The following is a 27,689-nucleotide window of genomic DNA, read 5'->3' as shown; positions in this document are numbered from 1 at the left end:
GAACAGTTTTGCGACCACCCCATCGAGCACTGCGAGGACACCCGGCTGCACGACGCGGCCTATGTGGGGGACCTGCCCACCCTCAAGAGCTTGCTGCAAGAGGAGAGCTTCCAAAGGTGAGGGGGGGGCTTCTCACACCCCACCCTGCCCGCACCCTCAGCGAGGGCTGCGGAGACCCTCATGGGGACAAGGGGGAAACCAGGTGCGAGGTCCCGCTGGAACGATTTTGGCTATTGACTCCCTGGGGGCTGCTCACCCCAGGCCATCCCTACAGCTTGCTTCTTTTGGAGACCCCGTCTCGCTCCGTTTTGATGGAAGAGGTTGGGAGGATGCTCCGCTCGCCCCCGAAATCATCCCCTGCCATGATCTCCCAGGAGGCAAATCTCAACCCAGTTTGCGAGCGTGTAGCAGCCATGTGTGAGCTCTTTTCAGATCAGGGTAGGAACGTAATACCATGAAAATAGGAGCCTACGTATAATGCAAAAAACATACAAAAGGGATTACAATCGAATATAAACCTGAAACACCCCTATGTTACAAAATCTGCCCAGTGCTAGGTCTGCAACCGTGGGGATAGTTAATTAATTTTCCTGCACCATGGAGAAAACCGCTTAGAGTGCAAAATGTCTCCCAGCCTCAAAAAAAAAGTGTTCTTTCAGCAAAAATGAGAATGAGCCAGCCCCTCTTTCTGCCACCTGGGCAGCTGGGGCTCTTCGGACCCTCGGTCTGAGATTTTTGCCTTATTTTTGTCTGCGTGGGAAGCCTGTGGCAGCAGGGCCCAGCATCGTTCCTTACAGGAAAAAGCAAAGTTTGGCGGGAGGAAGAGGGGTGGACCCGTAGCACCAGCACACAGGTGATGGAGTGAGCAGAGAAGCAACTTCTTTGAATTTGGGGGTAGGTGTGAGGTGGAGATTCCCAAACTACCGAGGTTAAAGGGAGCACTTTTATCATAGGACTCGACAGCTGAGGGCTTGATGTGGGGTTTATACTACTCCTCTTCCTAAAACATGGTTGAAAAAGAAACTGTGGCATTGCTGTCCTAGCAAGCTCTGTAAATGCACTGTATAAAAACTGCTTTGTCCTGTACCAGTTACGTTGGCCTGCATGGAGTGATCTAGAAGAGCAAATCCACTGCTGCATTGGCTAAAGAGCACTTTCACCAGCCTGCGTTGGCCTTAAAGAAAGCCCTTCCTCCCTGCGCGTTCCTGCTAAAATGGTACCCGCAGTGATTTGCGGAGAATTTGGAAGTGAGGTCTGGATGGTTATGAGATTTGTAGGGCTAACCTGAGATCTGGCTGAGCATGACAACTAATAGAGCTTATTACAGAGGGGATCTAAGCAGCCGCCAGCCGGAGCTGTCTCTGAATAAATTGGAAGAGGCTCTTATGCCAGTACATCTGTCCGACAAGGATGCTAATGGCCTACTTATGCTGTTCAGTGCAGGGTGCCTTCACCTCCCAAGCTTGCTCCTTGCTGGCAGGGCTGAGTTTCCCTGGAATTGTATTTATGTCATCCCACGGTGCCTGGCTGAGTGTGGATGTTGCCAGTGGTGTGATACAGATGTACGCCTGCATTTCTGTACATTGCTTCCCTCCTCCTGTGTCCTCTTGCTGTTTCCCTGCTGCTTTGATGACTTTCTGCCCTCTTTGGAGCAGTTTGAATTAAATGGTTGTGGTCCCCAGCGCGGTTGCTGCTGATTTGGGACGACTCCCTGTAAAAAGGGAGTAGGGAGTAATTTTTTGTTGTTGTTGTTAATTTTGACTGAGTTTTGAGGCAGGATTTGTCCATCACTCTGCATATCTACAGCTCCTGACACAGCAGAGCTGCGATAAAGCCCATTTTCTAGGCACTACTCCGGTACATGCCATAGTCTCTGGCTACCTATGTGCAGCGCCTAGTCAGGTTATCGGCAGGAGCTTTTCAGGGCTGCCAGAAAGTGCCAAAAATGGGGAGGAAAAGCTTCAAGGGAGCAGTTTGGGCTCTCCCAGCATCCTCCTCGGGGGCTAGGGGAGGTGGGGTGATGCGAGGCGGCAGGAGGGCTTCTCTGACCCAGTGCTTTCTCTCCCTACCCCGATACCAGCCGGATCAACGAGAAGTCGGTGTGGTGCTGCGGCTGGCTGCCCTGCACGCCCCTGCGCATCGCCGCTACCGCCGGCCACGGCCCCTGCGTTGACTTCCTCCTCCGCAAAGGAGCTGAGATCGACTTGGTGGACGTGAAGGGACAGACTGCCCTCTACGTAGCTGTGGTCAATGGGCACCTCGAGTGTGCCAAAATCCTCCTGGAAGCTGGGGCTGATCCTAACGGCAGCCGGCACCACCGCAGCACCCCTGTTTACCATGCGGCACGCGTGGGCCGGGCAGACATCCTCCGGGAGCTGATCAGGTGAGAGCTCAGGTGCAGGCTGGAGATGGTCCTGGTAGGGAGAAGAGTGGTTCTGCCTCCCTCCCTTCTTCCCTTGGGATCTTTTCCCCCATGGGGCTCAGAGCATCCGTTCCCTCCTCGCCTGCCCGGTGCCTGATGAAGCTGGCCAAGAGATGGACGGGAGAGAGGGTGGAGAGGTGCCCAAAGGGACGTCCTCGTATTCCCCGTCGCTTGGCCCTAGCAACGGGTCTGTGCCCTGCTGTGTGACTCCCACGCCTGTTCTCCTTAGACAAAGCCCAAGAGAGGAGTCTGTTTCTGAGCCCACCATCCACTATTCGGTCAGATCCAAATCTTGCAAAGTATCTCCCCAATCCCACCTCCATCTCAACCGCCAGCTCCATGCCCCTGGCTGAATTTATGAGTGAGGTGGATCCCCCAGAGAACCAAAAATTGTTTGGAAACACATCTCTCCTTCGCTTAGCTCTGTTACTCTCACCATTTTTAGTCCTTGGGAGGAGAGATGGGTGTCACCGGTGCTGGCTGTTCTTGGCTGCCCGGTGTTTGCCCATCACTAGGCCACCCTCCGTGGCATCCGATTCAGTCTCCCCTTGCCAGACACCTGATTGACAGCTCTGTCGAAAGGGTGGCATCTCTGGGACAGGGAGTGACAGCTGTTGCTATGAGGTGATGAACCTTAGCTGGGTGGTGGGTGACCGGTGACCTCCTCCTATCCCTCAGGAAACTTCCTCTGCAGCACCAGCAGTGAGTGGGCTCATGGTCTAGCAGTAGACTGTACAAACTTGAGTTTCTTCCTCTGTGGTGTGCCGTGATAATTTCTTTCCTCTAAACTGGAAGCTTTTTGTATAAGGGACCGTGCTGAACAACTCTATGGGGCATTGACGCCAAATAATAAGGGATCATAAGGGTAAAATACAGGTTATAGAAAGAAATAGTAAAAGAGAAGAAAGTGTGTTTGGATTCACACGGAAATGCTCTACAAGGAATCCCTTCAATGATTGCAAATGCTACAAAATAAGAACGGAAAGGATTTGAATAGAAAAGTTTCAAAATACTTGGGGATTTTCTCCTTTCCTTTTTGCTTGTGGGGAAGTTAATTTTCATAGAAGTCCAGCTTTAAGGAAGCGGGCAATTAGAAAGAAGGAGAGAACGGTCCCCCCTCCTTGCTCCTTTCTCAGCAAGCTGAGAGAAGGGTGTCCCCATTGCCACGTGCGTGTTGGTACAGGGCTCAGCTCACATGCTGCATTCCCGAGAACCTCCCCCAATATATCCGCTAAGGCAGGGTGAAATGTAGCAAATGGTATTTCAGCAGCACACGGAGAGCTGATGCACTGATTTATGTGTCTACTCCTCGGGATTCCTTGCCAGCAATATTAAAAGCAAGATTTTGGAAAACTTTCAGGATTAAAAATTAACTGGAGTTTGTCCAATATCTTTTTATTAGACAATGTCTCTCCCAAGGCTGCTAAGCTAATACCAAATTGTCAGATTGCCCAAAATTTCAAATATCTTGGAGTACGGATTTCACAGATCTATTCAGAGTTGCTTACTTTAAAATGCGCTCTTATGTTACAAAGCTCACTCAGAGATTTTTAAAATGTTGATCTAAAGGATTTGGCAGGGGGAATGCAATGAGGAAGACCCTTTTACTGAGATATAAGGAAATATTTCAGCGTATTCAGCTCAAGGGAGCCTCAGTGTCCTGAAGAGAAAGCCCAACCCAGTCAGACTTGCTTGCTGCATGTGTCTAAATATCACCTGGTTCATTTTTTCTTTTTTAATCATATGGTAGTGCAATCAGGGTTCCTGAATACTTCTACAATTGCTGAACCAGCTAACCAAGCAATCGGTGAAATTGTATCCATTAGTAGTACATACACACACAGCTGTGGAATGATGATCCGTTTTATAAGACGGCTGGCGGCAATATTTATGGTTATATTGCCAGGGTATAGATTACTTTCCTAACAGCTTGTGATGTGATCGTGCTGCGATGGGATCGGACTGTAGTGGTGTACTTGCAGTGTCACTGAGGGCTGACCCAGCGTATTAAGGATGAGAGGATCCTTTTGCCACCCTAAAATGGTGAAAAAGAGATCTGTGAAATCACCGCCATGCCTCAGGTGCATGCCTAACTGTGATAAAAGTAGAATTTTGTATTTTGCTTTGAATTGGGGGTTTCCACCGAGAATTTTGATGACAATAATGGGGAAAAAAAAAGGACTGAAATGAAGAGATGCCTGTTGTCTGGTCAGAACCGTGGCCGTGGGAGGCAGTGGCCCTACAACAGCCCTACAAAAGTCCCACAGCGGCACAGGTGACTCAATCCAAATGCTCATGTAGTCTGATTTTAAGAGGTTTATCTGCAGGGAACATGTGCGATTGCCTGTGGAGAACAGACGCCTTTTCTTATTTAGCCCTCTGTGCTCCGACGTAGGTGAAGTGATGCAGATTCAGCAAAGTGCTGTGGAAGTCCCCAAAAGATGGGAATGTCCCCTTAGTGTGCAGTGATCCCTGGGCCAGCTGCCTGGCCTGGGAAGCGAAGCTGGATCCTGCGGCTGGTGTGAGGACCAGCTCGCATTCGGCAGTGTTGTTACTGCCTAACTCTTCGTTTTCCCCGCATTTTTCCACCCCACCAGTCTCCCAAGATCTCAGCCAAGATGTTCGTGCTTGGGAGATCTTGTGCGTTGGAGTAAAAATACTCTGCATGCCATTTGCAGCTCTTAGACAAGTTTTCTCGGCCCTCGTTCTGTGTGTGCTTAATTTAAATGAGACTATTCCCATCCTCAGAATTGAAGCATTTCATTAAGTATTTGCTGGATAGGGATCAGCACCTACTGGGTTCAGCACAGAGAACTGTGCTTGCCCTGAGGCAGGATTTGCCCCCAGGTGGTTTCCTTATTTGTTTTGTTAACTGCAGAAAGAAATATAATGCTATCTAGGAAGACAGAAAAATGTAATCCTCTGAACGCTCAGTTTGCAATTTTGGGAGGGGACCTGGTGGGTGAAGGAACCTTTTATCCCTCTGTGGGGAGAAGGGACAGGGCTTTGCTTGATGCGCAAGGCTGCAATTAAAACCAGCTATTCCCTAGGGGATTGCGTTGTCTTCCTCCTCGTTCCTATCCAAGCTGCATGTGAAGTAGATGGAGTTAGTGTCCCCGCTGCTTGGGTGTTACCCAGCCTGGGGGAAATAAATGCTTATTTCTGCCATCTCTTCTTTCCGCAGCATTGTCATTTTTCAAATTTCATGCTTTTCCAGAGAGCGACACTTGACCTTTTTGCTCCCATTTATTTGGCTGCGTTCTTCACTTCCTCCAAAAAAATGAAAAGAACCAAAGCCAATAAGCCCCATTTTCTTCTTGTTCGCAACTTAATGCCATCTGGACTTACTGAAAAGAAGTACGCTGCGGGCACTGCTTCTGTTCGTGACGATGCTGATGTCCATTGTGCAGGGCTTTAGCCTGCTTGCATGCCTTCTCTGTGCCACAGCAAGCCTGAGCCTGCTTTGCTCTGGCTGCAGGGCTTACGGAGCAGTTGGGACACCGTGGTACCATACCGTGAAGATACAAGGTACGAATTTCTCTGTGGGGTAGAGTGAGGCAGGAGCCAGTTGCAAAAGGCTTGAGAGGTTTGTTGCTGAAGCTCATGTAAGTCTCCCCTTCCGTGCCTGGAGAGCTGGCTGGTGAACTGTAATGTCTTGTGCGGTATCTAGTATAATATATAACCTGTGAATGGAGCTGTGCAGGATGGATGGGGAGAGTGGAAGATCTGATGCAAATATTTTGTGTTTTTCCAGTTTCCTGCGTGCTCAGAGTTGGCAGGTATATCCCTTCAGCTGAGCTGAATACTAGGGAAAAGGCCTTTTTTTGACTCCCTGATGGGATTTCAACCACCCCAGCTCCTTCGGGAGCAGGATTTTTTCATACATGTTTCACTGTTGAGTGCAGATTTCTGTTTCCATTTCCCTGCTGTTTGTGACAGTCAGATCGATTGCCTGTATTGCTTTTTGGCCTGTTTTATCCTGGTGGGGAAGTTATTTCACTGCATCTCTTCAACTGAGTCATTTGGAAACATCCCTTCTCCCCAGCCGGCTCGTTAGCATCCAGCATTACGTGATGCTGGCTCAGGGCTGAGCCGTCCCTTGTGCCAAGGCTGTGTTTGGCACATCCTTCAGGAGGGCAAGGAAAGATCTTCCTCAGCTGCTTCTCCTCTCTCTGAAGCTGGGGCTGTTGCAGGCAGAGGAACAACTTTGCTTCTTGAAGATCAGACCGTGCTGGATATGGCATTCCCACTCAGAAGCCCCTCCAGGCCCATCTGAGGGTAGGTATGGGCGGTTCTTGGGTCGTAGGCCCCAGAGGTACCAAAGACAGGCAGGGTGCTCACTCGCCAGGTGTCCTTCAGCCTCATCTCCTGCCATTTTGTCACCCTGGGCTGCAGTCATGGTGCTATTGGCCGGCCTTATTTCCAAACCTCTGCTCTTCTCTCTCCCCCACCCAGGTACGGCGCAGACGTGGACGTGAATCACCACCTCGCTTCCCGGGTCCCCAGCCTCTCCCTACGGCCCCTTACCACGCTAGTGGTCTGCCCATTGTACATCAGCGCTGCCTACCACAACCTCCAGTGCTTCCGACTGCTGCTCCAGGCTGGAGCCAACCCAGATTTTAACTGCTGTGGGCCTATCAACATCCAAGGCTTCTCCCGGGGCTCCCCGGTGTGCGTGATGGACGCTGTCCTGCGGCACGGCTGTGAAGCGGCGTTCGTCCACCTCTTGATTGACTTTGGAGCCGATCTGAACCTGGTGAAAGTGGAGGCCTTGGGAGTTGAATCCACGGGAAGGGTCAAAGTCAACCCTGAGGCTCTGCAGGTGTTCAAAGAAGCAAGGGGTAAGTGGCGTTGACTTAGTGAAGTGGCACTGGTTTTATCTAGCTCTGGGATCAGGAGAACTCTTTGTAGAGTTTATTTGGTAGTTAGGTAGTTAGGGTGGGTGTTACCATCCTCTTTTGGGTCTGTTTGTTCAAGTGCCTTCAGCCAAGCGCGAAAAGATCGTGTGAACAGGTAATACCTAACTTAAAAGTGTAAAGCAGTTCTAACACCCAGAAGAGAAAACTGGGATTTAACAGGCTGTTCAGCTGGGCGTTAATGACTTCACCACCCCTGATAGGGCTCCCAAAGAGCTGTTGCTGGCCAGGCAGGCATCAGGCAGGAGAGGATCCTCAGTGTTGCTGAGCTGCTGCCTGCCTCCAGCTCTGTCAACACTGATGGCTCAACCCAGTGGCTTCCCCATAAGCTTCCAGCTGTACTCCCTGTTTTTCTCCTGTTGCATCTTGTCCCTTCCCGTGGTGTTTTCCCTCTTGAGTCCTTCAGCTACCGATGATGCCTGTCTCAGCAGCCCCACCTCTATCTGTAACTTTACCTTTTTTATCTTTCTCCCAGCTCTTTTCCATTGCCTAACCGTGCCCTCAGCAGCCTGAGGCAAGGTTTAGGCAGTGGGGTCCTATCAGAGCTGGGCTTTGGATCTGCAGACCACAGGCAGGTTATGGCATATCCAGTGAGATCCAGTTCTCTGATGCCATGCAGGTGTCCCCTCACTGTTCTTGAGTGATCCTGTGCTCTGTAGGAGGGACCCAAGAAATAGTTGTATCTGGTGAGGCTACTTGGGAAGTAAAGCCACAAATGGCGGTAGCAAGTGGCAGGAGGGAGCTGAGATGGTGGTGGAAAAAGGTGGGAAAAAGCTGGCTTTTTGAATTTTAACATCCTCTGGGAAGCAAATGAGTTACAAAAGAAGTAAACCAGAGCCTCAGACCTGAACGCACCTAAATTTACCTGCTATTTCTTTGCTTTTATAACAAAAAGCGACATCAATACAGTGCACACCCTTGTTCCAGCAAGGGCAGCACCTCATAAAACCTCCAGACTCAGCTGGTGAAGGCCAGGGCTTTGCACCAGGGTCGGAAGTGGGGTTTCCCTCTTGAACTCCAGAGAAATTTCAAAGGGATTCAGGCTGTGGGATACAACCCCCAGCCCCCACCCTAAAGTTACTCAGCTTTGCACGTGCCTGGTTTTTAAACCTGCCTGGACTTTTACTGAGAAGAGGCACACATAAGCTGGAGCAGGTGGTTTCCATTAAGCCTGGGTTTAGGAGGCAAATGGGACTCCTCAGGTAGGGCATGCGGAATAATGGAGTGGTGCCTTGGAGGTCCAGTTTCTGAACCAACACGGACACTACCATCCTCTTGTCCCAGTGCTGGAAGAGCTCTCCATGAACGCAAAAGAAGCCCTCAAAAAAACTAGGATAAGGCCTGAGCTGGCCATCAATGCTGTTGTTTCCCAGGGGGTGGTGTAGAGCAAAAATAAAGTCTGCGTAATTTAAAAATGATTCAAATAGTATAAAGCCTCTCACAGCCTCCCCTGGTATGGATTTGGCAGTGGTTTCTTGAAGCCTGTCATGCAGGGACTGACTCCATGGTCACAACTCCATGCAGTCTCCAACTTGCCCTTCCGAACTGCCCATGTGGCAGCTGTCGTTGCTCCAAGTCTTTGGCTAAAAGGTTTGGCCTCCTCACAGGGAGGATTTGTGCATGCCCAGCTCTCCTCTGCTGCCTTCGTGTTGCTGCGCAGGACGTGGCCTCGGCATACGGAAGGGGTAAATGGCTCCTCAGGTGTCAGCCAGAGCTCAGCACAATTTACACGCTGTTATCCCTCTTCTCTTTCTCTGTCTCTCAATAGTTTTTCTCTGCTTTTGTCCTTGCAGGCCGCACCCGGAGCCTCTTGTCTCTCTGCCGCATAGCTGTACGAAGAATACTTGGCAAATCTCGTCTGGATCTGATCCATATCCTTCCAATCCCAGACCCCATTAAACAATTTTTACTTCACGAACACAGTTAAAGGACAACCGGCTGCTTTCCGGGACAGTTTGATTTGGTAAATGAGTGCGCTGATGAAGCCAGGTGCCAATCCTAACCCTTCTCCCACAGTGAAATACTGTATTGCTCATGGAGTGCACATAATTCCCTGCCCCTGTGATTTTTCCCCTCCAAATTTAGGGTGCAGTGATTTTGTGTGGCTATTCTTAAGCTACCGGTTATCTAACTGGTGATCTCTTGTTTGCAACTGATTGGGCAATGAGGCCGATAAGCGTGTGTGGCTGTTACATGAGCAAATACAATATATCCTATAGCTGTTAGCATATGTCTGTTTGTTATGACTCTACCTCTGTTATTGATCTGTGTTACACACACCTTGGGTCTCAGCGGCACTTCTGCGTGGGGAAAGTGTCCATACTTAAGCCTTTCCTCTTCGTGTAGCATACAAGGGAGCCTCTCCTCACCTTGGTAAGGGTTTTACAACAGCACTGTTCTCTTTCTGCCGTCAGTACCTGGCCTTTCTCTTCCGTATGAAATTTGTGATCGCTGCTGTAAAAGTGGGTGTATTTTCTTCTGTCCTATTCTGGTGTGAAACGCATCAAGTTTCCTGTCCAGTGCTGTGCGTTATTTGGAAAATTGTATCCGTGTCTCTACGTGCTGCAAGGTAGCTGCTGACTTGGCTTTCTTTGTGTAGAGGCCCCATCGCACAGATGGGAGAGTAGCAGAATATGTAATCCTATCCCGTCTGAGTCGTTTCTACAGAGCACCAGGTCTGCTGTGGCAGCTTGGCTCTCCCTCCAGCACTGTAATGGACAAGGCAGGGGCTGGCCAGTCCTCCTCCCGACCGCCTGGGACTGGGTCAAGTCTCGTGACTGCTGCCGTAGCATGAATGAGAAAACGTGGAGAGAAGAGGAAAAGGTCGTTTTACCTCTGGAAACTGATAGCTGCTTGTGGGGATGTGATCCCTATGGTTCAGTCGCCACTGCAGTGGTGGTGGGACAAGGACTGTGATACTCAGATGAAGGCAGTACGTGAACCTGAAAGATTTCTAGGGCACTTTTTGCAAAAGCAATGGCTAAATTAATCTTCTGTTCGCTGTAAAATGGGTTTAAATATTTGAGAGTGACCAGGAGCAACAGTGGAGGGATGGCTAAATTAAACTGTTGTGTTACTGTGCTGGATGGTAGTTGATGCAATGCCTGTGATGATGAAGAAAAAGACACCAAAACGATCTCTAACTTGCCTGCTTGCCATATTGCAGTGATTATGATGTTATTGAAGGCCTGGTAAAGTAGCTGACAATACACAGCACATAGAAATAGAAGTTCCTACCTACCTTTTACTCCATATCCCACGGTAGCAGCATGACCAGAGAAGACCCTCCCAGGTCCACTTAACAGGTCTTTTTGCACGCTGCTTCCACCAGCACTGTGGAAAAGGGAGAAGAAAGGACTTTTTTGTTTTCTTGAAGAGTTAGGAGGTTATGTGCTTCTAAATGCAGTGTTGCACCCAGCAGCCTGGGCTCCTTTGATTTCCAGTGCCTCTACATTGCTGTTTACCTTCATGTCACGAGCTCACAGAAGAGTGTCATTCCGCAGTGAGTCGACAGCCTTTCATCGGGATCTCAGGGTCAGCCAGCTCCTTAAAGGTAGCAACGTATTCATTGTATAGGAAACACTGTCAAAATAGCAACTTTAGAAGGACACAGATGATGGTCCCTCAGGATCTTGGGTGAAAACTCAGGGGATAATTGGTCCTTGCTTTTACTTTACTGGTTCAAGTCCTTTCTAGTCCCTGTGTTATAAGTTGATTTTTTTTGGACAATTTTTCTTTGCCAGATGTTCTTCCCATGCTCATACAGTTGGCAAGGGTATTTTTCCAGATGTGGTCCTAAAGATGTTGGGGATTTATTTATTGTACGGTATTAGTGCCTAGGGACCTGTTGTTGAGAGCTGAGTTAAGCACGAGAGAGCAAGGACAGTAAGACAGCCCCTCTTGGGAGTGGGATCTGGCTCTGGTCGCTCTTTTCCTTGACCCAGTGCAGTAACAGAGAAGTGGGGTTGTTTAACCTACCTCGCATTTTGCTTTCAAATGCCTTTGGCCAACAGCCCTGGTTATCCTGCCACTATAGGAGCAGATCCTCAAGGCTGCCCCATAGACTTGCCCTATAGGTCTTGACACTAGTTACAAAATATTCTTTTTCCAGAGCCGTAAATGAATGCAAAAATCACAGTTCGGTTTCTGGTCCTCCCACTGTGGGATGTGTTTGGGGTGGAGTTTGATAAGCAATGATAGACTTTCTTGTATATTTTATTATCTACTGAAGAACATGTGCCTTTCCAAGATGCTTTCGGAGAAGGAGGAGGGGCAGGAAAAACACAGTCCCCAATTGTTGCCTGTTATTTCAATTCCATGGCCAGGCCTGGGAAGGTCCAGCTGGCCCTTTACATTGCTCTAGTCGCTGATTTTAGGATAAGATGGCAAAATTTGCACTGCTGAGAACAGGCTAAAGTGTGGTGGTTACACTTGGTGCTCAGATACCAAAGCAAAGGATACTTTCAAAACCCTCATCAAGTGAGATGTAACGGCAAGGGTACGTAGCTGTAGGCATGCTTTCAAGGTGAGAAGGCAGCAGTTTTGCACTGTTTCCTTTCCAGGCTTGCAGATGGTTTAGGTTTTCACCATGCTGGAGGCCAGGGCAGCCCATGAGCATGTTGCCTGAGAGTTGTGCGCTTGCTTTATAGAAGTGTTAACATGCCTGAAAGATGCAAACAGGTTGTAAAGCCTCTTGTCACCTTGCTGGTGGAACCATAATGTTTTGCAGGAGCACGGGCTGAACATACTCTCCAGCTCCAGTGCATAGAGGTAGAAAATGAGGTAGGTTGTCTTGAGAAAATGCCATGGCAACAGCTTCTTTGGGTCAACTTTTTTCTCCTTGATTTTTGCTTGTTCATACAGTTTCGCAAACCACTCACCCGTGAGTGCCTTTTGGGTGAAGGTGTTAGGATGAATGTGGAAGGCAGATGCTCCTCTGGGGAGAACTGGCTCCACCTGAAATGAGCTATGGTGAAATGCCACGGTGTGAAGGATGGAGGGTGGCCCAAAGAAATTCGGAGAATTTAGTTGTTAACTGAGTGCCTGGTGTAACTCGAGTATATCGTTAAAACTAAGCCTCTGCAGATGACCTGTTACAATTTTGATTACAGATGCTTTTTGGTTTGTTGACTGTTGTGCCCTTGCCTGACAGCGTCCTACAACGTACTTATGGATAGCCAGCCAGTGGTACCCTGACCGGTCTTGCAACTGTGCTCCCTCCCAGAATCGTAACTCCCGTGTGAGTGAGATTGCGAAGAGCAGCCTCTTCCCATGCACAGAGTCAATACCTGATACTGCTACGGTTCCTTACCAAAAGGTCCCACTGGTAAGCTCAAGCCATGCTGAGGGTGGGGACTTTGACCTCTGTGTTTATGGGTAGTTCTTTTGATCTCAAGCTCAAGGACTACATGAGTCTTCAAATCCAACTGTTGTGGAGTCCAAAGGATCCCCCTGACTATGGATATCTCCAGCCCCAGATCCATAGGTTAAAGGATGGTTCTCCCAACCCAATAGCAAACAAGCTTGAAGTTCATCAATCGCTTTGATGTTTGCAGAATCAAAGCTTTGAAGTGTAGGAGACATTTTGCCCAGACTACCCATCCAACTCCCTTCTTAACTGAGGGACCGTGCCTCCTGTGAAGGTGTCGGTGTTAAACCTGAATGGTCTTTATTTTGGCTTGAGAGCCTGAAGGGAATCCAACTCGGGAGGACAACTCACGTAATACTAAGCCGTAAGTGCAAAGACTACTCTTAGAGTAAGGCCCTCTGCACGTTGGTTGCTGAGGCTACATAAACCCAGCTTTGCCTAAGTGAAGTGGTTTAATATGCAGACTTAGAAGATCTGGAATTTCCTTTGTAGAGAGATAATAATGAATCTCAAAATAGATTCACGATATTCATAGACCTTGGTATCCTGTCCTGTAGGGCGAAAGCCGATATCCTCTGGCTGTCCCTGTCCTTTTAAACCCAAGAAAACAGTCTTCCAAGATGAAATCCGAGTAATATCTGCATGTTATATGTCTTCACACTATATAAACAGCATTTATTTTTGCTGTAACTCAGACTTCACCATTTCCTCCTATGTAGCAAAGCATTCTCTTTTATAAAGGTATTCTTTTCTGTGTTGTCCGTGGGACGTGCTCAGGTAACATGAGTAACAAATGAGTATTGTGAAGTCATGGGAGGGAAATTAAACATTTCTGCAGGGTACATCCCCTATATTGAAGAATGCCTATTATATTTGTGCATAATGTGTAAAGCGTGCATTGTGTGGCCTTGCTGTAAGCTTGAGTGGGATGGGATAACAAGATTTGGGAAATGGTTAAAGAACCAAAACAGATCTGGAATGAGCAAAGCAGATCCAAAGCAGTCTTTTCCATGTGGGCTTTCTTCTTGTCTTTGTTGCTATGGGGGATTTCCAGAGCACGAAATGCTGGTAACTGGTACCCAAATATAATTTCCTGCTCTTTGGGAGTTTTGCAAAAGGCAGAGGAACAGCATCTGTTGGGTTGAAGCATTTTTTTTTTTTTCCCCTTTCCATTCCGCAAAGTCAAGTAAAGCACTTTTTATTCCAGAACAGGCCTTTGAGGTACAGCACCTTTGTAGCCCTTCATGTTCCAGTGAAGAAACCAGCGTAAGAACCTGCCCAGGACAGAATAGAGATGACAGAGTCCCACTTCAAGAAGTTCTAATCGTGATCTCTTGGTTTTGCCCAGGGTAAAATGATTGTGTGCAGCAAGATCCGATCTGAGAGCAGATAGGAGGCATCCCTGGTGGGTCTGGATCCGTGGGTAGCTGAATAAAGATGTTCCAGTGCAAGAGCGTGGTTGTCTGCATCGTTATTTGCTTCGCCGTGGGAAGGAGGAGTACAGGATTCTCTGTGCAGGAAAGAGCAAGGACTGGATTTGCAAAAGCTTGAATCTTGCTGGCCTGGGAGGTTGTAGCTGACTCCTCTGAACGTTTTGTAGCCGCTGGAGGGGGCCGGAGAACCGTGCTGCCTGCAAGGGGTTTTACAGACAAGCAGGCAGCGGTTCTACTGCACCATTGCCAGCTCCTGCCTTGCCACCCCTGGACCGTTTTCAGGAGGGATATGGCAGAGAAATCAAAATGTAAACCGTCGTGAATTTGCAGATGAGATCCCCTCTCTGGAACCCCTTTCCCACTCTGTCCCCAAATCCTCTTTCACAAGCTTGCACATCCTCTCAGCGATGCTGGCCTGCCCTTTTCTCAAGCTGCTTTAGAGCAGCCCAAAGCTCTTGCCTTTCCACCTGATCCTTCGAAACAGGCTGAAAAGGGCTCTTTAGACCTCTCATTTCTGCTACCCCGGTCTGGAAATGCAGCTCCTCACTTTGTCCTAGCATGAAAGTACTCTGAAGTCGGTGTAATTCCTCAAAATATTTTGATTCTTGTAATTTAGCTTTTTCTGGTGTTCTCATTTCAAAACTTCCTGCAAGCTTAAACTGCAAGCATTTCTGATGGCTGCTCTGTTCTTCCTAGGGGTTAGCAGATGTGCAGGCTCTGTCTGCAACACCCAGACAATTTGCCTTCTTTAGCTCAGGTGGTAGAAAGAGCATTTTGGATACCTGAGGATTTAGTCCCTGGAGCTATCTCCAGTCAAGGGCAAAGTCCCTTTTTTAGGATTCCTGCTATTTTTGCTTGGGAGATATTTGTCCGAGCTGGTGCCAGCATTTCCTCTAAAGGCAAAAAGAGAGTTTCTCCTAAATTGGAAGAAAACGATCAAATCGTTTGGAGTGATGCTGATTAAAAACAAAGCAAAGCAAGCCCTAATCTGCGCTTTGAACATCTCGAGCCTCAATATTCCTCTAGCTCAGAAGTGGCTGCCTCCTGGCTCCCGGTGCATCTTCCCCCAGGCTTGTGCAGTGACTGCCCTAAGTTGGTACCCGCGGCCTTGCTGGGCGGTGGGTTAGCGATAGCATCTCTGTGCCGCAGCTTAGAAAGAACAGGAGATTTATCGTCACCTGGGAGAGATCTGTGTGTCTGAGCTGCAAACCTCGGGACGATAAACATGGAATTGTTGAAAGGGCTGTTAGACTCCAGCTGTGATTTTGCATGCTATTAGCCTTCCCCTCTCGGTTATCTCTCTGGAGTAGAGTGGCTGGGGTTTCTGATCACTTCTTGCTGAATTTCATGTAAGGCTGGGGTGAAGAGCTCGTGAGTGAGTCGGTCCTTCATTTATATAGCGGCACCGCAACGTTTTCCTTATTACTCACACTCATTAATCTTATCTTAAGATCTAATGCGGAGTTCCCTTTCCTGCAGCAGCAAGGAAGAGAAGAGGTTTTGCCTTGCACTGTGTGATGCTCAAATATTTGCTCTGGGCTATGAGAACCAACCAAGACTGCAGTAAATCTCAGGCAGTCTCAAAGCATTTCCTCTAGCACGCGTTACATCCACTCCCCCAGTCGCTGCTGGGGAAGCCCCTACTTCTTTAACTTTTTTTTTTTCCTGTTGTTGTTCCCTATCAGCTCCTTCAGGTTTGTCTTCCCTCCCTAATGAGCTCTCTGTTCCCTACAAATTGCAACCTGGAAGAAAAATAAGAGGTCTGCAGCTCACCTGTGGTGTGCCCATGCTAGCCCTGCACCAGGGAAAGGAGGCTGCAGCCCCTCGAGACCGTAGTTGCACTGCGGAGCTTATTAACCCGTCTCCAGGTACACACATTTCCCACTACTTTCAGCACTTTTTTCCCCCTCCGATGCACAGGTCCAAGCCTGATTTCTACTGTTCTCTTTTGCACTTTTTTCCACTTCTTTTTTTTTTTGTTTTGTTTTGTTTATGCTTCAGAGACAAATGAAATCTGTTTTTGTTTATTGGAAAGTATGCTTTATTTTCCCATCGTTGAGCATCTGGTGTTTGTAAAATGCACGACAAATCTTTCCAACAGAAAATCAGCCAGCGTAAGTGTGCCTGGCCAGGAGTTCACGTGTGCCACGATCTTTATCCTAAAAAGGTACTAAAAAGTCCAAACCGAGAAAGTGCAGGCCAAACACGCTGCACAATGGTGAAAAACTACAGGTAAAATGCTGGAAATTCACATTTCTCATCAAATGTGTGTTTAGCGGAGGCTGTGAGTTACTGGAAGGCTTAAGTAAGCCTTTGCCTAAAAGCTTCGTGCAAGAAGGGAACAGTGGCAGGTGGTTCATACCTATGAGCCCCAGGAAGAAGAGGCTCCAAATATTTTCAGAGGATGCTTCTGCCACTAGCAAGTCGGAGAGAAAAATAAAGCCAAGATTGGTAAGACGGAGTAGGATGAACCGTTGTTGTTGATTAATGGTTTCGGCTGTCTCTCAGAAGGTAGCAGGATGATGTACCATCTTTACACAGTCCGCTTCCCGTGGCACAGGCTTTCTATAAGCTTTCCAAACATACCAGGGTGAGGTGATGCTTGCAGAGACGGCGTTTTCTCTGATGGCATCTTTCCACAATCATCTGAAAGCTGCTAAGGGAATTTTGAAAGCTGGTTTCCAGCCATGATTCGCTTGGCTAACTCTGCACTTGCCTTTAATTTTAATAATTTGGCGACATCCATTTATTTAACATTTTGCAAAGCAAGGTCTGCGTTTGCTCAGAGAAAATGAGAGTTGAAGGATGGTAAAATGCCTCCATAAATTGGAAGTTAAATGAAGAAATGGCTTTAAAAGCACCGAGTGCTGTTAGCTCCGTGTAGTGGTGTCACTTAACGGCACTGTGAGCTGCGGTACTGGTTGGAGGCACGGCAGATGAAGGAGGCACAGGGAGTGGGGTGGATTGTTTTGTGGGTGTTTCTGGCCTTTCTGAGCCTGATTTTGTTTGCAGTTGGAATGTAATGATAGATTCATCCCTTGTTTCATTTCCCACAAAACATGGGTTTTTACCAAGAAGTCTTAATTTTGGAAAATTTCAGCAATCGAGCATTTCATATCAGTATGTAAGCAGCTTCTGGAAGTTTTCTCTTATATTTGATCGTATCCGTGTTATTCCATGACGCTGTCTGTAGCAGAAAGTCTCCTGATGCAATAGGTGCAATATTTAATACAATTTTTAGATTTTTATTTTGAAATTACTGATGGTAGCTGCGGCTTGGTCTCGATTGGGGCATACATCTAATGAATTTGTTTAAATTAGTATTTTTTTAAATGAGAGCTGTTTTGCTTTGTTCCCCATTGCCCTAGGATGAAGTTAAAGACTGGGTGCTGTAGTAGATAACCACGCACATTTTCAGGGGTTGCTTGGACACCACCAAGATTTATGGATAGATGCTCTGAAGAGCAATCCCAGGGCATATCAGCACGCTGCCATTTTGCACAGATGATTGACGAAGTCTCGGTTGTGTGTTGGTGCCTGGTGACATCTCTGAGCAGCACTTCATTGCTGGGCGGTGCTGGGTAGGATGAAGCTGCTGGGCCGTGGAAAGCCTGGCTCAGTCTTGAGATGCTGCAGTCTTTGAACCTTTGTGGCTGTGTAACAGAGGTCTTCCTCACATCTCAACACCACCCTAACACTTGGACATGCACCTCTAGATACTTCTTGTTAAGCTGGAAAGGAATTTTGCTTTATAATAAACGTCTTGTAAGACTTTCTGTTGTTTAAAGGCGTTCGAGTTCTTACCTTCATCAAAGCAACCAATAAAGCCGCCTATAAATACTAGCTAGGAAAGCAGAAGTTTCCAATTACCCTAGCTTAACTCCTAATATCAGTTCCTATAATTACCAACCTCCATTAGCACAAACTTTCTTAAAGCCAAAGCATCAAAGCAGAGGTTCTTCTTTGCCTTAGTTGGTGACTGCCACCAGGCTGGAGGTGGGTTATCTTGGATTTGATGGACTTGGCGGACTTGGCAATGTTAGGTTTACAGTTGGACTCAATGATCTTAAAGGTCTTTTCCAACCTAAATGATTCTGTGATTCTATCTGCACCTTCACGCATGCCAGCTGCTCTTTCCTTACCTGCTGCAGCATCTCTGTGGCCTTCATGACACAATACCCCGGTGTCCTGCCTGAATCACCCATCATTCAAATAGAACTCTAGCCTAAAGGCCATCTGTGAAATCTGAAAGTTGAGAATTATTTTTAACTTGGTAGCCTGAGACGATGTCTGGTCCCCCTTGCTGGGAGTTGTTCTTGCTGGGTGTTCAGTGAACTTTGGGTTTAGTCCATAAACTTTTGGTTTAGTGATAACCCTAAATATTTCATGCATCGTAGGCTATGAATGATGCAAAGACGTCAGCAAAACCTGTTGTGCCAATGCAAACAACGCGAGGAAGTTTTACTGTTCCCATTGCTGGTGCATGAACCTTGTTCCTCTTCACTTTGTGTATGTGTCTGTGCATCAAGAGAGGCCAAAAGAAATGGGATGCAGGTAAATACGAACCCCATAACACTGTGCTATCCAAAGACAGAAACTAGGACAGTTAAAGGTTATTTGTGCATTCAGACTTCTGTAACTCTGAAAGGAGCTCAGTGCTGTTGTGAACTGCTGCAGGTTTGTGTTTGCGTCCTGGCAGAGAGCATTTAAAGTGCCACGGAAATGCGGCGAGTATGCAATCATTCCACTCCAAACCGGCACAGAATTCACTGGGCAGGCTTGGCTGGACATACTTTCACGTGGGATCCTCTTCAGGGTCCAATGGGAATGTGGACAACACCACCCTGCCGTTTGGAAGAAATGACTTAATTGGTGATGCATTCGTTTCCAAGGTCAGTGAAAATGGTAAATGCGCTGGCAAACGGGACGTCAATGGATGTCCGCTGTGAATTTGGCTCTTCTGATGTTCCTTTTCTCTGGTATGAAAAATGATTCACCCGGCTTTGAAGTACCCAATCTTGTTAGCGTGGGTCAGATGTTTAAACATAACTAAGGATATTATATGGGCTAATTAAATCAAGGCATCTGGCGTGCATATCATTCTGCAGATAGGTTTCCATGAAAAACAGTTTATATGCCATGAATGTCATTAGAAGATTAGAGTAAAAATCAGATGGATCTTGTGTTCTTCCAGAGACCACCTCTCTTTAAAATGAGATTTAGGCTACTAGATGGAGCTGGCTCAAGAGCCCTGGCTGCTTGGGTGCCTGTTTGGCCCCTGAGCAGGTGGCATTTCAAGTCTACAGCCCCACTCCTGCCTGCAGCATCTGCTGCTCACAAGAAGATATTCTTGATGTTTCTGTCCAGATGACTCTAGGTGTGCATCGGTGCATCAGTATTTTGTCTTTCAGGCGTCTAAAGCTGCCTGTATGCCTTCTCTGTAGCCAACAAGAAGAAAGGAGGTAGAGCAATGAGCTGTCTGCCTTAATGTGGCTCAGGCACGTGCAGTGCTCAGGTCCCATGGGTAGGTACGAGCCTGGGAGCCTCCAGACCCATTTTCTCAGTGACCTGGGTTCTTTCCTTCACATCGCTTTCCCCCTCTCTGCCCAGACTTCCCCGAGTCCAAGCTGGGTCGCTGTTGGTAAGTGCCATTTCTGCTCCTTGTGATTCACAGCCGGCAGGAATGTGTGATGCCAGGATGCAGGAAGTCCAAGACCGGCGATTCATTTCCCTGCAACCACCGAGCACTGACGTTGGTTTATCCCCACTGGGGGTAGGGAGAAAGGATTTTTCACCAAACTACCCCAAATGTTGAAGTCCTCACATGTTTCAGCTATTACTCATGCTGTCTTAAAACAGAAGTAGCCCCTGAAAGGATGGGCCAGAGCCTCACTTCGTGCAAGTCGACATGGTCCATTGGAGAAGCAAAACCAATTTGTACCAGAAGATTTTAATTAGTTCAGGAATTTAAAGCCCAGCGGAAAACTGGGCTCAGGCAAACACCGTTTTATTTCAATGTCTGAGACAGTACCGCGCCTTTTGCTCTTGGCTTTTGCTCCCTTATTCACCTTCAAATTTGACAAGGAGTGGTGAATCATGGGCTCTTCAAGTTCACAGTGGCTCTGTAGTGGGAGCACAGCAGGTCCCCCAAACCTGCTGAAAGCCCCCCTCTGCAAAACAACACCCCAGGACAAAGATGGCCCTGGGTTTTTTGGGTCTCCGGACAGATGGGAGGCATGGAGCATTTGCTTTTTGGGTGTCTTGTGACCTGGGGGACTTTCATCAGGCTGCAGTTCAGCGGGAGCCGGTCTCCTCCTGGTGCTGCCAAGATCCAGGAGTTAATTCTTATTCCATGAGAAGGCCAGAGCTTGCATCCAGCCAGTTCCCTGGGGTGCAGAGAAAGAAACTCTCTGAGAAATAAACACAGACACAAACAAACACCAGACTTGGCATGCGGCTTCGCAGGCAATGGGAATATCTTTTAGATTCCCGCCGAGGTAATTGGACTGCAAGGAAGCTTCCCTGCTCTGCCCTTTGGCTCCCGGGGAGGGTCTGCTTGCCAAAAGGCTTTGTGGTCCCTTGAGCCGTGCCTGTGCTGGACCCTGCACTTCTGCCCAGTCCATCCCACCCCAGCGCTCGCCTGCACGCTTGCTGCATTCCTCATCTAACCTATTCCCAGGGATGTGCATTGAACCTCCTTCCCCAGTAAACCCACCCTCTTCTCATGTATTTTATTCCAATTATTGGTGTTCCTCATGAGAAAGCTTCCCTAAATCTCCCTTACATCATTTTACACCTACTGAGATTGTCCTTTCCGTGGGGTCTTTCCCATAGCTGGGGTGGGATCCAGTCCTGGCTTGCAGGTACCGCTGTCAGAGATGATGCTTCTTTTCTCCTGAGCCTTCATTTGCACCTTTGCGTTGCACCACACCTTTTTTGAAATGCAAGACACAACCCCAGATCTTAACTGCACCGAGTAACAAGGCAGAGCCTGGATCCTTTGCCCCACAATGACGTTACTCGGCAAGGTAAACATGCCAACATTTTTCAGGCTTTCAGAAATCATGGGAATATGGAAAAACCCAGACCTTACAAACCCCATCTTTCTAAGCTGTTGCGTTTCCCCCCCCTCCCCCTTCCTTTTGGTTCCTGCAGCTTTGCAACTTCTTCGTGAATTTTAAAATGTTTGCCAAATTTTCTCCTCGATCAGGAGGGAGAGGAACTTTGATCTTCACCCTCCAAATTGCGGCATTTCAGCCAGTGAAACTCAGCGAGGCTCAGTTGTTCAATGTGTCGCCACAGGACAGCATCCTTGACGTGTGGTGGGCCGGGGTGATCTGATAACACCCCCTTAAAGGAAAGTAGAAATAGCTGCAGCGCACAATGTGGGCAGCCAGATTTTGGTTTGGTAGTCAGTTTGTTCTGATTTTATCCTATGTCTCACAGGAAATGATACAGGCTAATATTTCTCTGTAATTCTGTGGTTTCCTTTTAGTTTGGTATTGATGAAGCTCCTTTCAAAAACCAATTTCAAGTGTAAATGAAAGCCCGTCTATGCATGGGGCAAGAAAAATTAATTTTTAAATGGGAGTAAAAAGGATTTAACTATGAAGACTCTAATAAATACCCGCTCTGGGAACCAAATGGCTGTTTTGCAGCTTAGGCTGGATATGCTTTTTAAAAATACTTCATTTACCAAAAGTTGAAAGGCAGTTTATTTCTCATGGATCCTTCTTCACACAGGAACAGTTTTCCTCAGGACTGTCCTTGTATCGTAGAAGCTCAACCATGCTTCATGCCAAGCAAGGAAAGTTACACCCTATGGTTTTTGAATTACAAATGGGAAATCCATACTGTTTTGGAATAAACAGCACTGGCCATTAGACCATTAGACAGTCTATTTGGTTACTATTTGGTTACAACTGCACAAGGAACAGCTCTAGTGGAAAAAAAAAAAAGAAGCAGCAGTAACAGTCAATCATCGCTGTTTTTTTTTCCCCCCTGCCTGGAAAACTTGGAGTTTTATGGCCTATGAACCACAAATTAGAATTGCAGGCAACAGATAAAGCTTCGCTATAAATCCAGCTAATGCCAATGCCTGTTGGCGACTGCAAGGAGGCGGTTGTCAAAATGCCCCTTTGGCAGTTATTGCCTGAACGGGATCTTTCCGACCAGCCAGGATCACCAGGTGGGTCCAGATCCCTTCAGAAAGACAGAGCATCCCTTGTGCAACAACCACTGCTCTGGGGACCACCCGGCAGGCAAGCCCTGTCCCCTGGGTAGGGATAAAGGAGGAAGATGCTGCGGCTCCTGTAGTCAGCATCTGCCATCCCAGTAAGTCTTGAAGGGGTCCTTCAGCTTTCCCCCCAACCTCTGAGAAGCCCAAACCTGTCCTGTCCCTTCCTTCCTCAAGAAAACAGATTGCTTGACCAGGTAGGAAGACTTGAGCCAGCTTGTCTCCACAAAATAAATCCCTGTACTTGTTTGTCCTTCCTAATAGAAAGTTTTCTCTATTTTGTGACCGAACATGTCTGGCTGTGGTTTAAGTTGATGCTCTGCTCTTCGCCGTGCCACGCTGCAGGGGAAGGACACAACCCTACCCAAGTGTTTCATGTGCAGTGGCCGGGATAAGGTCGCTGGATGGAAAAAACGTTTCAGACATCCTGGACTGGAGTCAATTGCTCAAAGATGTTGCCACTTTAGGACTGCTGAGTTAGGCTGCCAAGTCTCCCACCGCTGCTCCAGGATAGGGGACCTCTGTCACATCTGCCAGCGCCGCTGTCTTGAGTAACCCAGAGGAGCTCTATGCACGATACTGCCATGTTTTGGAGAACCCAAAAGGTCTCAGGTTGCCTTGGGTGTTTCACTGCCCACTCGTGGTGTTTGTTCACAGCTTGGGTGGCTTCTAACAGGAATCGGGAACAGCCTCAGGCAGCAGCTGCTCTTCCAAGAACCAGGATGGTGGTAGGAAGCGCCGTGCCACCATTAGGCATGGCTGAGACATCATATCTGGGACCTCGTGAGGTCTTGGTCCGATCCAGTCCAAGGCCATTATTTTAGGAGCACAGACCATGGTTTTGACTTTTGAATTCCTGCTTAGATAGGCATTTTCAAAAGTACTTAAATGTCTTCATTGTCAGGGGAATGTAGGTTCCTAAATCACTGATGGACATCAGGAAAACCTGTCACCTCCTAAGCCAACAGGACTATTGTCTGAGCTGGTACATTTTATTGTTGAAGATGCTTGAGGTGTGGAGTCCTGCTGGCTTGTCTTTGCTGCTTGAGCAGAGAATTCAAGATCTTACTGGTGGGAAGAAGTGTTGAGTTTATCCTTGCTAATAAGGAAAAACTCAAAACCTTTTTCTTTTATACATGCGATTGTTCTTGGTCACTAGAGGAGATGTGCAGGGCAGCATGATACTTTTTCCCAGCTGGGGAGTCTACAGAATAGTTTTCCTTGGATATTCATAGATGGTAGACAAGGATGCCAGGGAGCATTAGGGGAAGCTTGAGTCCTTGCATCCTGCCTTGGGCTTGCAAGGCACAAGTTTTGTTGCTCACAAACACTCTTGGACTCCTGAGATCTCTTTCAGATTGAACACAGAACTTCAAAGGCCATTTCAGAGCATCCCATAATCATTCTTAAATGTACATATTTAAAAAATGAGAAAGAAATGTGTGTTTTTCCTTGCTCTCCATGCCAACAACAGGGATGGAGTATGGCTCACAGGGAAATGTATTTCATAACCCTCCAGGATATCTTATTCTTTTTTTTTTTTAAATTTATTTAATTTTTTAAAAATAGAGTCATTCCTGGCTACTACCCAGGATTTGAAAGACAGGTTTACGAACAAATGTCCGCACAAGGCCCATAGCGATAAGACTATGGTTTTGCTGGTTGACTTGGGAGCTAATGTGGGATGCAGGTACCGTGTGTCAGTTATACACATTTCTTCCTTTTTTTTTTTTTCCATTGACCATCACCATTAGCAATTGCACTCAAACAAACAAACAAACAAACACATTTAAATACTGGAGTTTTTTCTGTCCCTTCAACCATGAATAATTACAAAATAATCACCAAAATCTGGTTTCACTTGGCAAATGTTTCCAGGTTTTGTTTTCTTTTTAAATAATTCTGGGTTCCAGCAGTCCCACCCTCCCACTTTTATTTTTTTGGAGGCAATTTCAGCTGGTCACATTTGCTGATGCCTGGCACAGCATGATCACAAAGCATGTGAGCCTCCTTAATGCATTTCATCTTTACAGCGAACCTTTTCCCTGCCTTTGCTAATAGCCCGAGCACGCAACTTTTCCAAGCATATGTGGCCCCAATCTACACCCCGCTGCAAAAGTGGCAACATCTGCTGGCAATGCAAGTTTTCTTCCTGTTAAAATGTAGGCAGGACCTAACCAGGCCCTGAAAAAAAAATAAAAATCCTTTAATTGGGCTAATTGCATGTGGTTGAAACCGTGTTGAAGCTTGGTTCCGAGTTCAGCGTTAGATTTATGTGCTACAGGTGGTGTGGAGAGGGTCTTGGATGCGTGGAGGTCAGTGGTTTGGGTTCACTTGAGTTCAGGAAAAAAACATTTTTTCATTCCAGCTTATCTGGTTTCCCTCTCTGCCTTTTCTTTAACCCCCCTAAGTTTTCTTTTGTGCTTCGGTTTCATCCCCCAAAGAAAAGCCCAAGTTCGCTTAGTTTTGAGCTCAAATGGGAGACAACTGGATTTCATCTGATTTTCACCCAATGCTATAAGTCACTTTGGGCTGACTTGCTGCATGGTGCAGGCCCATGGAGGGCAGGGGAACCTTTCGGTAGAGCAGGCAGGAATATCAAATTCAGGTTTTTAATGCAGTTGCAAAAAAAAAAAAAAAAAAGAATTTTCACCTGATTGCACAGTGCTGCCTTTATATGGGGGCAGGAGCTTTTCTTTCACTTGCAACCTGCCTTATGTCGGACCCCAGGTGTCCAAAATGAAGGTTTCTCTTGGTTTACTATTGGAAATCTCACTGGTGCCTTAACATATCATTGTATTGCTTGATTCAGGAAAGGCTGGGGGTGATGGTGGTCCGAAGACAAGCTGTGTTATTTCATTGCCGACATTTTTATTGTGCTGTGTTGTGTAACGCTGTGGGAAAAGCCGCTAAGGCAGATTCCTTGGGAAGGTTTTGTATGGGCGTTCACCAGCTATCTTCTCTAACAGCATCCCTCGCTTCCCCCTGCCCTGAGGTACTCCCCTGCACCCAGGGAAGCCTGTTGGGATTAACACATCGCTTTTTGCTCTTTTGGTACTTTTTCATTTGGCAAGTATCTTATTTTCCCTTTAATCCTTTTTTTAAATGGTTTTAGAGTTTCCCAAAAGATGTTATTTGCTAATTTTGTGTGAGAATACATACAGGCAGCAGAAAAGGTGGATGCATGCACATTAGATGCCTTTTGTCAGCAGGTGAAGTGCTGTGACTGTCGTAATTTTTGTTGCGCGTCTTCATTTTTATTGCTGGAGTCTTTCAATATTGTGGCAGACTGTACAGCATCCAACCACTAAGTTGCTACAGAAGAGAGGTGGCTCCAGGTTTAGGAGAAGGGAAGGTGGTGAGTTCTGGAGACTCGTGAGAGGGATGTGTGTTGTGCGTGTTGCACGGCTGCCGTGAGAACTGTCGCCTCAAGGATGAAGGAGAGGAGACAGAGTAATGCCATCTTACAAGAACAAAGTTTGTTTATGTCTTAAGTAAAGTTATGAGTTGTTTGATTGTTTGATTGAAATCTAGAGGTGATCTGGGAGATTTTATATTATACTGAGTCTTTTTCTGCCTACTTTATAGAATCATAGGAAGGTTTGGTTGGAAGCGACCTTTAAAGATCACCCAGTTCCAACCCCCCTGCCCTGGGCAGGGACACCTTCCACCAGACCAGGTTGCTCACAGCCCCATCCAACCTGGCCTTGGACACTTCCAGGGATGGGGCAGCCACAGCTTCTCTGGGCAACCTGTGCCACTGCCTCACCACCCTCATGGTGAAGAATTTCTTCCTGGTATCCAGTCTAAATCTTCCCTCTTCCAGTTTAAAGCCATTGCCCCTTGTCCTATCACTCCATGCCCTTGTAAAAAGTCCCTCTCCACCTTTCTTGTAGCCCCCTTTAGGTACTGGAAGGCTGCTCTAAGGTCTCTCTGGAGCCTTCTCTTCTCCAGGCTGAACAACCCCAACTCTCTCAGTCTGTCCTCATAGGAGAGGTGCTCCAGCCCTCGGATCACCTTCATGGCCTCCTCTGGACTTGCTCCAACAGGTCCATGTCCTTCTGGTGCTGAGGACCCCAGAGCTGGACACCTTGGAAACCGTGGTTTCCTAGAAGAAGTGTCATGAGAATGAGACAAAAGGTTCAGTTTGTGCACACACCACCTTTGCCGAGGCAACAAGGTGCCCTGAGGAGAGCAATCAACCTCGGAAACACCTCAGTGCTGTGTGGTGGCTGTGCTTAGACTTGGCCTTCGAAGTGGATGGGTGCTCTGGGTCCCTGCCTCAGTGAGGACTCCCAAAGGAGCCCCCTGAACGCTTGAGGGTCCTCGTGGGTGAGTTGGGTGCTGTGACCCTGACTGTGCATCCCCCCACTTTTTGTCTCAGGGAACTCGGGACCTGGTTGAAGAAACATTCGTAGCTAGCAGGCTGTTGGGGCAGGAGACAAGGCTCGGCAGGGCTTGCGGTCATTGGGAGAAAGTGGGACAATGGTAGACGCAAGTCCGTGACCTGCCTTGTGCCATCAGAGACCACCTGGATGATGTGCACCATGCAACGAGAGTGCTTGCAGGATGCTAAAGAGCATGGTGATGGGAGCTAGGTTATCTCAGCTGTCACCTTCACCATCACGTGCGTTTTCCCGTGCTGCCTTGCCCTGCAGAGAAAGGCAGGAATACTTCGTGCTGATCTACCACGTGGGTGCAAAGCCCAGCCTGTGCCTCGGATCTCAAGCTGAGTCCTTTGCTTTCTTGCAAGGTGAGGTGAGGTCTCCGTTCCTCATCCAGCAGCCTCACACAGCATCCCAGGAGGGTCCCTGCTCAGTCACCCCTACAGGGATGAATCCAGAGGTATCTCTGGGAAGATGTTTTATACCATAGGTCTTCTGATTCATCCCTTCTCCCTGGAAGTAAGGGGAAGTGCTCGGCACCCAGTCTTGGGGCACTACCACAACACACTGATGCCGTTGCAGTGAGTGTTGAGCATTACGTGAAGCAAAGGCTTGAGGGTAGGATGAACTTCATCATCACATCCTAAGGAACAGGGATACCGACGAGCAGAGTTAGGTGGCCTTAATTTCTTCTAAGCCCAAAGTTTCCTGTGTGTCTGCAGAGGACTCTAGCCAGGTGTCCTGGTTTGGCTAAAACAGGACTATTTCTCTTTCAGTAGTTTTTCTTTTAGTTAAGTTTCTTCTCAGTAACTGCACTTTCTGAAGTTAGCTGCACATTTTTCAGATAGTGTCTGCTTTTAGAATTGATAAAGCTTGATGTTTATAGTTATTACTGAAGTTATGGTGGCATTGGTATGCAGAAAGGCCCA

The 27,689-nt window shown here is 47.5% G+C and overlaps 1 protein-coding gene across 1 annotated transcript; it reads left to right on the top strand.

The window, feature by feature from the left end:
• Positions 1–6: 6 nt before the first annotated feature.
• ASB1 (ankyrin repeat and SOCS box containing 1) lies at positions 7–9,350 on the top strand (the record flags this gene model as incomplete). Its single annotated transcript, XM_009710576.1, has 4 exons — positions 7–116; positions 2,081–2,383; positions 6,878–7,263; positions 9,132–9,350. Coding segments are annotated over 4 exons (933 nt in total), but the record flags the coding sequence as incomplete, so codon positions are not given.
• Between the last annotated feature and the right edge of the window lie 18,339 nt (positions 9,351–27,689).

Source organism: Cariama cristata, unplaced genomic scaffold (genome assembly GCF_000690535.1).
Source record: "Cariama cristata isolate BGI_N322 unplaced genomic scaffold, ASM69053v1 scaffold43551, whole genome shotgun sequence".
NCBI lineage: Eukaryota > Metazoa > Chordata > Aves > Cariamiformes > Cariamidae > Cariama > Cariama cristata.
This window is presented reverse-complemented; position numbering and strand designations above follow the sequence as displayed.